The sequence below is a fragment of the Myripristis murdjan genome, chromosome 13 (genome assembly GCF_902150065.1).
Source record: "Myripristis murdjan chromosome 13, fMyrMur1.1, whole genome shotgun sequence".
NCBI classification, from domain to species: domain Eukaryota; kingdom Metazoa; phylum Chordata; class Actinopteri; order Holocentriformes; family Holocentridae; genus Myripristis; species Myripristis murdjan.
The window spans coordinates 41,521,700-41,535,660 of NC_043992.1; the positions used below are offsets into that span (position 1 = coordinate 41,521,700).

Sequence of the window (13,961 nt, forward strand, 5' to 3'; positions counted from 1 at the left end):
TTCCCAACGTTAGAACGAAAACTCATGGTGAAGCTTCATTTTATTATTATGGCCCACGTCTGTGGAACAGCCTGCCGGAGAACCTCAGGGCTGCTGAGACTGTTGATGTTTTTAAGCACAGGCTCAAGACCCACCTTTTTATCTGGCTTTTAACTGATTCTCTTTCCACTCTTTTATGCTGCTTCCATTGTTTTATTGTCTTTTAGTTACTTGTTAAATAATTTCTTTTTACTCTTCAATACATATTTATGTTGCTTGTATCATTTCATTGTTTTTAATTTATTAATACTCATTTATGTTGTTATATTGTTTTTTATTGCTTTTGGTATTGATCGTATTTTACTCTGTTGTCTTTTAGTTTTTAGCTCCAGTGTTTTCCTCATGGGGGCCCTCCACACCGGGAGCTATGTCTGGCCTGCCTGCGGGGGTGCCGTCCTGGGGGCTGTCCTGGACTGGATGGTTGGGGGCCCTGCTCCAGGGCCTTGTGGCTGTGGTGTTGGCTCCTGTCTGTCTGGGTTAGGGTGGTCTCTGCAGTAGTGCCCTCTGTAGTCGGGGGCTGGGACGTCTCTCGGTGTGGATGGCTCCCAGAGAATGAATGGTGTTTCCTCATCTGGTCCCTCAGCGCTCAGCCATATTTTATTTTATCTTTGGGTTGGGGTGGGCTGGGGTGTGGTGGGGTGTATGCCTGGGGTGTATGCATGTGTGTTGTATGCTGTATTTGTGTGTGTGTGTGAGTGTGTGAGTGCGTATGAGAGGGTGGAGGATTAGGGTTGTATGTCTTTTAATGTAAAGCGCTTTGTGTTGCATTTCTTGTATGTATGAAAGGTGCTATATAAACAAAGTTTGATTTGATTTGATTTGATTAGTAAGCTAGAAGGATTGACATGTAAAATGTAGCAGGCAAAGCCACGCCAGTCAAAGGCCACCCAACTGTATGTAAGGAATATCCTCAGCAGTGCAGTTATTTTTTAGCAAAATAATAATTTTGGTTGAAAACGCCAACAGAATAAAGAACAGAACAGAACACAATGAAGGGCTCAGGTGGCTTTATTTTCTGAGGGTGTACATCACTTCCTTCACTATGCTCTTGTCAGGGACGCATCAGGACGCATTACAAATAACACGTAGTCAAATATCTCCCAGAACCCTCTGCAGGTGCTTTGAGTGATGGGATTACGATGCGTCTTTTGCGGTCATTTTCACTTTCTTCTGTTTTTCCTCTGAGGGACCAACGATCCATCGATGGCGACTCCAGTACTGCTGCTCCTCCGAGTTCTGGAGGATCTGGGAGAAAAAGAGCTAAAATCATTCAAGTGGTTCCTGCAGCAACCCGGCATCCTGAATGAGCTCCCGGCCATCCCAAAGAGCCGACTGGAGACGGCAGACAGGCAGGACACGCTGGACGAGATGGTCAAGACCTACAGCGAGTACACTGTGGAAGTCACCAAGAGGGTTTTGACTCAGATAAACAAGAATGACCTCGTTCAGCAGCTCGCACACTGCCCAAGTCCCGAAGGTAAGTCTTGGGAAGGTTCCAGAAAGGGACATCTTAGAAAGCTGACACATTATTGGATCATTCACTCTGTGTAGAGGTGAAGCTGCATCAATGTGTATCATGTGCCAAGGCTGAGTCCTGATCACAGTGTCCTGGATTCGAATCCCACCTCAGGCCCTTTGCTGCAGGTCGTCCTGTTACCCTCTACTGTAACTGTCAAGTAAAGCAGAAATATAATAATATATTTTTTTTAAAAAAGGCTGAAGGTGTTTCTAGTTTATTAGACTTAAAACTGGATGTGCTGCTAGGATGAGATTAAAGGACAGAAGATAAATAGGTGGGGTTATATGTTGATTGAAATAAGATTACACATAGAAACACTATTAGGCCTGAGAGTCTTGCAAGGCAAATGTCTAATAGCCTGAGAAACATTCATTGCACAGGGATGAGAGGAAGGTTCCAGACAGGAGGGGGGCAGTGAGTGAAGTGGTAATCACCAACAGTTGCAGCCAATTCAGGGGTCTGTCCACTGACCATGGGACCACTGGTCACCACCATAAGGGGTGGATATGTCAGATATTGCCTTTATATATGCCTATATTATTATTGTACTACTGTATATCACATCTTAAAATGTCAGAATATCATAATCCTGTCTATTAATGAACTTTAGTATTAATAATGCCTATTCCTATTGTTGCACTGTATGGTTCATTTTGTGTGCTTATACCAGATGGTCATCTACCTACCAATCTGAATAGTGTACGTGAATTGATATTTTATTTTACTGTTTATAAATATAAGCCATTTGGACTGTACTGTCCTCGCTGTTTATTGTCCCTTATGTGGTCACTATGGTCCACACCAGTTGTTCAGTGGTCCCTTGCATGGTCCGTCCATTGTCCTGAAATGGTCTGGACCATAATGACCATGCAAAGGATCACTGAACAACTGGTCCGGACCATAATGACCATGCAAAAGATCACTGAACAACTGGTCCAGACCATAATGACCACACAAAGGATCACTGAACAACTGGTCCGGACCATAATGACCACGCAAAGGATCACTGAACAACTGGTCCGGACCATAGTGACCTCCAGTGCTGCGCATGAACTATAGCAATGCTTTAGTAAAAAAGGTCTACAGGGGTATTATGGTTATTTCACATCACCAATGCATGTGTTGTCAAAAATGTAATCTCAAAAGTACTGTATTGATCCAAATATGCGATGATAATTTTTTCATTGAAAATGCCCTGAAAAAACGCCCTCGTCTAATATTGGGGGTCTAAGCAAATACACATGTATTGTACTTGCATATGTTCTGTGCTTGAATACAGTACAACCAAAAGTTGATTTATGATGAAAGGTATATATGGCAGTCTGTGTGCACCGCGCACCTGTCAGATCCGGCAGACTTGACCAGGTGGGTGCGGTGCCGGCCGCGGCACCGGCCAACATAATGTGGGCCAGCCGGTGTATGCCACCACCCGGTTGAATGTAGCAGCCAGCTGACATGGCTCTCCAGCTGTCAGTTGGACGCTTTCTGAAGTTACCTCTGAAACTGTCAAGGTAAATAAACATCCCTTAACCTGTGTCTGATTAAAAGAAACAAAAATGTATTTTAGTTAAAAGGAAGACATGTTGAATGTATTTGAACTATATTGATTTATGATGACGTCGGACCATGCCTGTATTTCAACGTGATGACGTGCATACCGGGGGCAATCACGCTTGGGCGCGTTTGGGCTTTAGGTAATGTGAGTGCAGGCCAGCCGGGGACTGGGGAGAGGGGCATTTTTGCTTTAGTATGATAAGGAGCAAATGGCCATGAGTGCAATGTGAGACGGTGGTGGTCTCAGAAGAGCCAAAAAATGCGCACAACCAGAGAAGGGCTTTTCGTGGTTCACAAACTGGTGGATTCAAAGAGATTGACAGGAGGGTGTGCGATTTTGTGAATGAGAAACATAGTGAAGGACTGCCCATTAAAGGGCTGTGATGCAGCAAAAAGCACTTGAAGTTGCCACAGAGCTCAACATACCCCACACTGAGTTTAAAGCTAGCATGGGCTGGTGTTGCAGAATGTCCATATAAAAAGTATTTTTCCAAAAAAGGGTCTTGAAAAATAGCGGTCATCTTAAAATCAGGGTCATCTTTTATGTGGGTCAGTACGGTAATTTATATATAATCAAGAACAGCAGAAATTGAAAGGAAGTCACACAAAAGTAGGCAATGCCATTAAGATTTACTATAGCATCCTCTAATTGATATCATCTCTTGTTATTTCTTTATTCAGCCATTCTTGCTGACTGCCAGAGAAATCTCAAATTCAACCTGAAGAAGAAGTTTGAGGATTTGTTTGAAGGAATCAAGAGAGCAGGAAAGGCGATACCTCTGAACCAGATCTACACAGAGCTGTACATCACTGATGGAGAGAGTGGAGAGATCAATACTGAACATGAGGTCAGACAGATTGAAGCAGCATCCAGGAAACCAGACACACCAGAAACACCAATCAGATGTGAGGACATCTTTAAACCTTTACCTGGAAGAGATCAGCCAAGAGCAGTGATGACAAAGGGAGTGGCTGGCATTGGGAAAACAGTCTTAACACAGAAGTTCACACTGGACTGGGCTGAACACAAAGCCAACCAGAATGTCCACTTCACATTTCCATTCACTTTCAGAGAGCTGAATCTGCTGAGAGGGAAAAAGTTGAGCTTGGTGGAACTTGTTCATCACTTCTTCACTGAGACCAAAGAAGCAGGAATCAGCAGGTTTGAGCAGTTCCAGGTTGTGTTGATCTTTGACGGTCTGGATGAGTGTCGACTTCCTCTGGACTTCAACAACAACCAGATCCTGACTGATGTTACAGAGTCCACCTCAGTGGACGTTCTGCTGACAAACCTCATCAAGGGGAAGCTGCTTCCCTCTGCTTGCCTCTGGATAACCACACGACCCGCAGCGGCCAATCAGATCCCTCCTGAGTTCATTGACATGTTTACAGAGGTGAGAGGCTTCACTGACCCACAGAAGGAGGAATACTTCAGGAAGAGATTCAGAGATGAGAAGCAGGCCAGCAGAATCATCTCCCACATCGAGACGTCACAAAGCCTCCACATCATGTGCCACATCCCAGTCTTCTGCTGGATCACTGCTACAGTTCTGGAGGACGTGTTGAAAACCAGTGAGGGAGGAGACCTGCCCAAGACCCTGACTGAGATGTACATCCACTTCCTGGTGGTTCAGTCCAAAGTGCAGAATGTCAAGTTTCATGGAAGAGCTGAGACAGATCTACACTGGACTCCAGAGACCAGGAAGATGATCCTGTCTCTGGGAAAACTGGCTTTTGAGGAGCTGGAGAAAGGCAACCTGATCTTCTATGAAGCAGATCTGGCAGAGTGTGGCATTGATATCAGAGCAGCCTCAGTGTACTCAGGAGTGTTCACACAGATCTTTAAAGAGGAGCGTGGGCTATACCAGGACAAGGCTTTCTGCTTCATCCATCTCAGCTTTCAAGAGTTTCTGGCTGCTGTTCATGTCTTTGTGACATTCATCAAATCTGGAGTCAATCTGCTGTCAGAAGAACAATCAGCCTCCTGGTGGTCTGCACGATTCAACAAGAAATCTGAACTGAAATACCTCCTCCAGAGAGCTGTGGACAAGGCCTTACAGAGTCCAAATGGACACCTGGACTTGTTCCTGCGCTTCCTCCTGGGTCTTTCACTACAGACCAATCAGACTCTCCTACGAGGCCTGATGAAACAGACAGCAAGTAGCTCACAGACCAATCAGGAAACAGTCCAGTACATCAAGAAGAAGATCAGGAAGAATGAGTCTCCAGAGAGAAGCATCAACCTGTTCTTCTGTCTGAATGAGCTGAATGACCATTCTCTAGTGGAGGAAATCCAACAGTACCTTAGTTCAGGACGTCTCTCCACAGACAAACTGTCCCCTGCTCATTGGTCAGCTCTGGTTTTCATCTTACTGTCATCAGAAGAAGATCTGGAGGTGTTTGACCTAAAGAAATACTCTGCTTCAGAGGAGGCTCTTTTGAGGCTGCTGCCAGTCGTCAAATTCTCCAGGAAATCTGTGTAGGTTCAGAGATAACTGGATATATTGAACAAATAACATGATGTTTTATAAAAGAGAAACACATTTAAATTTATTGTTTCCATCTATAATTCCTTCTCAGGCTGAGTGGCTGTAATCTGTCAGAGAGAAGCTGTGCAGCTCTAGCCTCAGTTCTCAGCTCCCAGTCCTCTAGTCTGAGAGAGCTGGACCTGAGTAACAACGATCTGCAGGATTCAGGAGTGAAGCGTCTCTCTGCTGGACTGGAGAGTCCACACTGCAGACTGGAGGCTCTCAGGTCAGGATTCCTCAACCTGCTCAACACATGACCAGTTCAGTCCTGATTTACATGCAGCTTCATGTCACTGAACAGATTCCTAAGCTGTGTAGGTTTTTGTGAAAACACAAAGCAGATGATGTGGTGGACTGATTGTGTTTGTGATGGTGTGCAGGCTTTCAGGCTGTCTGCTCACACAGGAAGGCTGTGCTTCTCTGGCCTCAGCTCTGAGCTCCAACCCCTCCCATCTGAGAGAGCTGGACCTGAGCTACAATCATCCAGGAGACTCAGGAGTGAAGCTGCTCTCTGCTGGACTGAAGGATTCAACCTGGAGACTGGAGGCTCTCAGGTATGGAGAGACACACACAATGTCTTATAGAGGCCTGAGGAATATTGTTTCATGTTGAATGGTGGATATGAGTGATGTGGTCTGCTAAATCCTTCATAGGAAAGGTTATTTATGTTTCCATGCTCAAAGTGAATCTGCTGCTCTGACTGTGTTTCTTCTTCCAGGGTGGACCATGGTGGAGAGCAGTGGTTGATACCAGGTCTGAGGAAGTGTAAGTGTTGGTTTAGTTTATTTAGCTTATTGGTTACACTTTACAATAAGAGGTAAGGTAAGGTAAGGTAAAATAACTTTATTCGTACCCAAGGGTAGATTTGGTTGCAGTTAAAAGAGATGGCTGCTTACACACACACAGACAACATTTACAACATTGACAGAGACAGTGACATAACAGTGACAGAGGTGCTCCAGACATGGGACATGGATAAAAAGTATCCAAAGGGAAAAAAAGTGTACAAGGATAAAAAGTATACAAAAAGGTACAAGTATCAAAAGACAAAAGATTAAAGATACAATGCAGAATAAAAGCCATCATGGCAGATACAAAAACCTAGGTTAGAATGAATAAATAAATAGATTAGGGAAGGCTGTATAGTCCATAAATTAATAAGTTAATGTGAAGTCCACCAGTAGCCTAAATACTATTTAATGTTTTGATGGCTGAGGGAACAAAACTGCCTCTGTATCTCTTTGTCATGCAGACAGGCATTTTGTACCTGCGGCCTGATGGTAGAGGCTGAAATTCAACATATAGTGGGTGGGAGACCCAGCTAGCCTCTGTAGCTGCTTAGTGTGTAGGGATTATGGGTTCAACTGTGGTTCTCCAATCAGCCTACTAGCCCACCTCACGATTTGGTTCAGAGAGTTCTTATTTTTTAGGGATAGGTTACTGAACCAAGACACCAGGCTAAAGGATATAACAGATTCAATGAAGCAGCGGTAGAACATGGTTAGCATTTTACTGTCAATGTGAAAGGAGGACAGTTTCCTCAGACAATATAAACGCTGGTTCCCCTTCTTGTATACAGCTTCACAGTTTGCCTTGAAGTTCAGCTGATTATCAATGATGGTCCCAAGGTATTTTTAATTTTCTACACACTCCACTGTCTGACCCTTTAAAATGGTGGGTTCCTTAGCCCTGGGGAGTTTCCTGAAATCAATATGCATAACTTTTGTTTTAGAAATGTTCATCTGTAGAAAGGACCTATCACACCAGTCTATAAAATCCTGGGCAATTGGACCATGACCTTTTTCATTTCCTTGTAGCAAGCTTACAATGAGAGAATCATCTGCATACTTTAAAATAAATCTGTCTTCCCTGCTGCTGCAGCACATGTTCGTGTAAAGGATGAACAGGAGAGGGGACAAAACACAGCCCTGGGGGGAGCCAGTGGAGGAACAGATTTGGTCACAGAGCCGCACCATGCTACGAAGTCCTGGATGAGTTTCCTGTACTCCTCCTCCTGTCCACCGCTGATACATCCCACGATGGCCGTGTCGTCCGCGAACTTCTGCACGTGGCAGGACTCCGAGTTGTACTGGAAGTCCGACGTGTACAGGGTGAACAGGACTGGAGAGAGCACAGTCCCCTGCGGCGCTCCTGTGCTGCTGATCACAGTGTCTGACCTGCAGTCCCCCAGTCGCACATACTGAGGTCTGCCTGTCAGGTAGTCCATGATCCATGCCGTCAGGTGTGAGCCTACTCCCATATCAGTCAGTTTGTGACCAAGCAGCTGGGGCTGGATGGTATTGAAGGCGCTGGAGAAATCCAGAAATGTAATTCTCACAGCACCAGTGCCCCTGTCCAGGTGAGAGAGGGATCGGTGTAGCATGTAGACAATGGCGTCCTCCACTCCCACCTTCTCCTGGTACGCAAACTGCAGAGGGTCGAGGGCATGGCTCACCTGCGGTCTCAGATGGTGTAGCAGCAGCCGCTCCATGGTCTTCATCACATGTGACGTCAGGGCGACCGGCCTGAAGTCGTTCAGCTCTGCAGGACGTGGCTTCTTTGGGACTGGGACGATGCATGATGTTTTCCACCGCAGTGGGACCCTCCCCTGCTCCAGGCTCAGATTGAAGATGTGCTGCAGAGGGTCTCCCAGCTCTGACGCGCAGGCCTTCAGCAGTCGTGGGGATACTCCATCTGGACCTGCAGCTTTGCTGGGGCGAAGCCTCCTCAGCTCTCCACACACCTGGGCTGCTGTGATTGTAGGCAGGGAGGGGGTCTCCTCATCACGTCTGTCCACTTGTAGCGGGGGGAGGCGAGCAGAGGAGGGTGTGGGGGGCAGGGTGATCAGAGGTGAGAGTGAGATGGGGTGGTCAAACCTGTTGAAGAAGTAGTTCAACTCGTTCGCCCTCCCCCCATCCCCCTCAATGGTGGCCCCCTGCCTGGATCTGCAGCCGGTGATGATCTTCATCCCGTCCCACACCTCCTTCATGCTGTTGTTCTGCATCTTCTGCTCCAACTTCCTTCTGTATTGCTCCTTTGCCTCCCTGAGCTGGACTCTGAGTTCCCACTGCACGCGTTTCAGCTCCTGCTTATCACCGTCTTTGAAGGCCTTCTTCTTCTGGTTCAGGAGGCCTTTAATGTGACTCATGATCCAGGGCTTGTTGTTTGCATAGCAGCGCACCGTTCTTACAGGAACAACAACATCCATACAGAAGTTAATGTAGTTAGTGGTGCAGTCTACAACCCCCTCGATGTTCCCGCTGTGCGACCCCTGCAGTACATCCCAGTCAGTAGTGCCAAAGCAGTCTCTCAGAGCGTGCTCTGCCTCAGGAGACCACTTCCTGAATGACCGTGTGGTTGTGGGTAGTCTCCTCACCTTTGGTTTGTAGTGAGGTTGCAGCAGAACAAGATTATGGTCAGCTTTTCCCAGTGCAGGCAGTGGGGTGGCCCTGTATGCTTCCTTTACATTTGCATACAGCAGGTCAATAGTCTTATTTCCCCTGGTGTTACAGTCCACATACTGGAAAAAAGCAGGAAGTGTCTTGTCTAGGGTCACATTATTGAAGTCCCCGGAGATCAACACAAGCGCCTCGGGATGTTGTGTTGAGAGTTTATCAACAGCGGAGTGGATGACGTCACACGTGACTTCCGCGTCGGCTCGGGGCGGAATGTAAACAATGACCACAATGGCGTGTCCAAACTCTCTGGGCAAGTAATAGGGACGTAAACTTACGGCCAGAAGTTCTATGTCCCTGCAGCAGATGCAGATCTTCACACTTACATGCCCAGGGTTACACCACCTTGTGTTCACATACACCGCGAGCCCCCCTCCTTTCCGCTTCCCGCAGGCTTTGTTGTCTCGGTCCGACCTGACTGTGCTGAAGCCGGGTAGCTCCACGTTAGCGTCTGGGATGCTAGTCGTTAGCCACGTTTCAGTAAAGCACAACAAACTGCACTCTCTGTAGATCTTGACATTTTTCACCAGCGCAGCCAGCTCGTCAATCTTGTTGGGCAGTGAGTTCACATTCCCCATGATTACCGCAGGTACCGTAGGTTTGTATCGCCACTTTTTCTCCAGCCGCTTAGCCTCCAGCTTAGCGCCGGCTCTACAACCTCGGAACGGTCTCCTCACCTCGTCAGGTAAATGTGGAACCACGCCGACACGGGACTTGGTCTTCAGAAAAAGTAGTTGTTTTCTCGAGTAAACGAGTTTCACCGGGTGAAGATCCATAGTCAGGTAGCACACGGATACAGATCAGGTACAGCTTAACAAACTAGAAACAAACTAAACTAAACTAATAAAAAACAAAAAAAAAAAACGCGGACATACACGGAGCTGCTGAAAGGGCTGCCACTCGCGTCGGCGCCAGAACCGTTTAGTTTGCATTCAGGCCGAACAGATCCACTGATGACGCCATATCCATCACTCTCCATACTGCCTTGAACCACCTTGAGCGCAGGAACAGCTACGTCAGGATGCTTTTTGTTGATTACTCCTCCGCCCTTAACACCATCATTCCAGACATCCTGATAAACAAACTGCTGAACCTTGGCCTGCCCCCACCCACCTGCAGCTGGATTAAAGACTTCCTGACTAACCGTCCACAGTCCGTCAGAGTTGGCCCCCACCTCTCCTCCACAATCACACTCAGCACAGGCTCACCCCAGGGCTGTGTACTCAGCCCCCTCCTCTACTCACTATACACCTCTGACTGTACACCAATATTCCCCTCAAACTCTGTTATTAAGTTTGCAGACGACACTACCGTGGTTGGACTCATTACAGGCGGGGATGAGTCCGCCTACAGGCAGGAAGTCAAGAACCTGTCCGAGTGGTGCTCTGCTAACAACCTCATCTTCAACACTACAAAAACAAAAGAACTCGTAATCGACTTTAGGAAATCCAACACAAGCCACCAGCCTCTCTGCATAAATGGTGTGTGTGTGGAGAGAGTTCATTCATTCAAATTTCTTGGCATCCATATCACAGACTGTCTGTCATGGTCACTCAACACCTCTGCGATTGTTAAGAAGGCACAACAGCGCCTCCACTTCCTGAGAATACTCAGGAAAAACAACCTGAGTGAAAAGCTGCTGGTTTCCTTCTACAGGTCAACAATAGAGAGCATACTGGCTTACTGCATCTCTGTGTGGTTTCCTGGATGCTCTGCTGCAGACAAGAAAGCTCTCCAGAGAATAATAAAGACAGCAGAAAAAGTCATTGGTTGCCCCCTCTCCTCTCTGTCTGACATTGCAAACTGCCGCATTCTCTCAAGAGCAAAAAACATCATTAAGGACAATACTCACTCCAGTCACCATCTGTTTGAACTGTTACCCTCTGGCAGGCGCTATAGGTCCATCAAATCCAGAACCACCAGATTCACGAACAGTTTCTATCCATACGCCATAACCTCATTAAACAAACACAGATAAGAATCCCTTCCCTCCTGTTGTCCTCTCGCACATGTGCACTTACTTTGAACTTTAACTGTTTATTCATTCATTGTCCAGGTGTTGTATGTATTGTATATTGTGTATTTATTTATTTATTGTAGTGAGTACCATGGTGGAGTAGCACTCTTAATCTCATTGTATTGTATTGTACAATGACAATAAAGGCATTCAATTCAATTCAGGGATGGGTTCCTGGGGGGAGTGCTGTGGGAGTATGTAGTACCAGGTTTGCTGCTGTGAGTCATTTGGTCCCTGATTACCTAAAATGACAGCTGTGTCCACCTTTTCAGTATATACTCCAGGGCTGTTCCTCATCTTCACTTATGTTTATGGACAGGATTTTAAGGGTGTCTGGTTTGGTGATGTCAGGATTTCGTCCCTGGTCTTTGCAGATGCTGTGGTTCTGCTGGCTTCATCAAGTTGTAACTTTGTTTGCAGCCAAGTGTGAAGCGGTGAGGATGACAGTCAGCCCCCTTTGTGCAAGATTGCCTGCAGTATCTTTCTTGAAGTACAGCTTATAATCTATACAGAAACCAACCAACCATATTTAAAAAAGGAAAGTTTTAAATCTGGTGAACAGCATGCATTTACTTTTATCAGCATTTAGCACTAATTTAAGATCAATTCTGGCTGGGCAGTAGAAGTCGCTGTTACATAGATTATAGCATTGTCTGTGTACAGATGAATTAAGTATTTTGTAACCTAATTCATTACAAAAACGTGCGAACTGGAGGGGGCCTACGATGGAACCCTGTGGGACACCTTGGTTAATACTAATAAAAGGCGGACTGACTCAGTGAATGAAGAGCATTAATTGCGAGTCTCTCATGGCTCAGAGTAGAGGAGAGGTTGGCATGCAATTTAATGTGTTTCTTTAGGAATATCTGTTATAGCAAACAACCAGTTTGTCTGTACTCGCAAATAGAACTGAATGTGATAATTATTGTTTTTGAGGACCCCAGGAAGAGTAGCTCCTACTTCGGTGGCAGCTAATGGGGATCCAAATAAAGAAATAAGAAATAAGAAATAAATTGAAGGCAATAAAATTATACTTGAAGCACTTTGTGAATGTAGTTTACATTAAGTGAATTAAACCTAAAGAAATAATACCAATAGAGAAATACTCACGTCTATAAAGAAATATATGAAAAGAAAGAAGAAAGAAATGAAAAGAAATAAAGTCTTAATGTAGTTTAGTTTGTGTATAAACGACTCTTCCAGATGTGAAGTGAATTTCCACAGCAGTTTGTGACGTCCATTCATTCAGATCCTGCTGTGAATGAAGAGGACGGCTGACACCATGTGTCATCATCAAAGAGTTAACAAATCAATAATCAAACTGATAATAAATCAAAAGATAATAAACACAGCAGGTCTGTTAGATAAAAATCTGATGCTGTTTTGTGTCTTTTTCTCTCCATCAGATTCCTGTGAACTCAAACTGGACACAAACACAGCAAACAGACGCCTCGTCCTGTCTGAGGACAACAGGAAGGTGAAATATATGATAGAGGAGCAGCCATATCCTGATCACCCAGAGAGGTTTGAGGACTGCAGACAGATCCTGTGTAGTGATGGTCTGACTGGTCGCTGCTACTGGGAGGTCAAGTGTAAAGGAGAGATTTCTATAGCAGCGACTTACAGAGGAATCAACAGGAGAGGAAACAGTGAAGACAGTGGGCTTGGATGGAACAAAAACTCCTGGAGTCTGAACTACTTTGGTTCTGGTTTTTTCTCTGCCTGTCACAACAGCAGATATACAAACATCCGTGTCCCCTCCTCCTCTAACAGAGTGGCAGTGTATCTGGACTGGCCTGCTGGCTCTCTGTCCTTCTACAGCGTCTCCTCTGACACACTGATCCACCTCCACACCTTCAGCAGCACCTTCACTCAGCCTCTGTACCCGGCCTTTGAGGTTGGGTTTCAGTCTAAGTTTGGGGTGTCTAATTCCTCAGTGTCTCTGTGTCAGATCTGAGGAGTGAGAGCTGCCTCCTGTGTGGAGAGTATGACTTCACACCACACACAATTCTGTTAGTGGGGGTCTCTGAACCCCCTCTGATTGGCTCAGTGATGTTAGGAAAACTCCAGCACACATTTTAATTCACCACTGTTGATGTTTAATTGTCAGTTTGGCACCTTTATCAACACATGAAGACTTTACCAAGACAGGAAGGGCCAGTTTGGGCCCCAAAGCCTGCAGTCCACATGTGTTCTTGTGGCCTGTTGTAAAATGGTGTGTGTGTGCAGACTGGGGCCTAAACAGTCTTGGAGCTGCATCAGTTGGCTTTGACTGGAAAGCTGAGACTCTTGTGGATTCAATGAGCCACATTTGATTCCTGTGTGATGATGTTGGCCCCCATAGCAGCCATTTCACTGCAGCCAGAGACTTTTGTCAAACTGGACGTCGCTGGAGAAAATGACCTCTAGTGACCTCTAGGAGAATCACAGCCTCATCAGACTTTACACACACAAACTAGAGAGCGAGGCCGTTCAGAGGAGCTCTGCCTCTCCAGCTGGACTGACAGTGAGGGCCACTTTCTGACACATTAACACAACACAACGCTCAACATCCAGTCACAGGAAAAACACAGTTCTAACAGAAATCAAAGCCTGAATTTTTCTGTGGTGTTCCTCAAGGTCTTGGTGTCTTCAATCTGCTAATCAAGTCTCAACTGGTCAAAATGGTTAAGTTTTGCACCAAATCTGCACAACAAATTATATCAACCCAAAAATTGCTGCAACAACTTCTGAGCCATAATTAGACATGAGAATGGCCATGCACTGAAATCATGATGTTGTAAGTCCTTATACACTTTCACAATTTAAAATTTCACAATTTCAATAGGCGTCTAATCAGTCACACCACA

At 45.7% G+C, this 13,961-nt stretch overlaps 1 protein-coding gene across 1 annotated transcript; it reads left to right on the forward strand.

Annotated features, from left to right (window-relative positions):
- Nucleotides 1–1,201: 1,201 nt before the first annotated feature.
- LOC115369847 (protein NLRC3-like) lies at nucleotides 1,202–6,162 on the forward strand (the record flags this gene model as incomplete). The annotated part of the gene is made up of 4 exons (XM_030066541.1): nucleotides 1,202–1,516; nucleotides 3,794–5,591; nucleotides 5,693–5,866; nucleotides 6,021–6,162. Coding segments are annotated over exons 1-4 (2,388 nt in total), but the record flags the coding sequence as incomplete, so codon positions are not given.
- Between the last annotated feature and the right edge of the window lie 7,799 nt (nucleotides 6,163–13,961).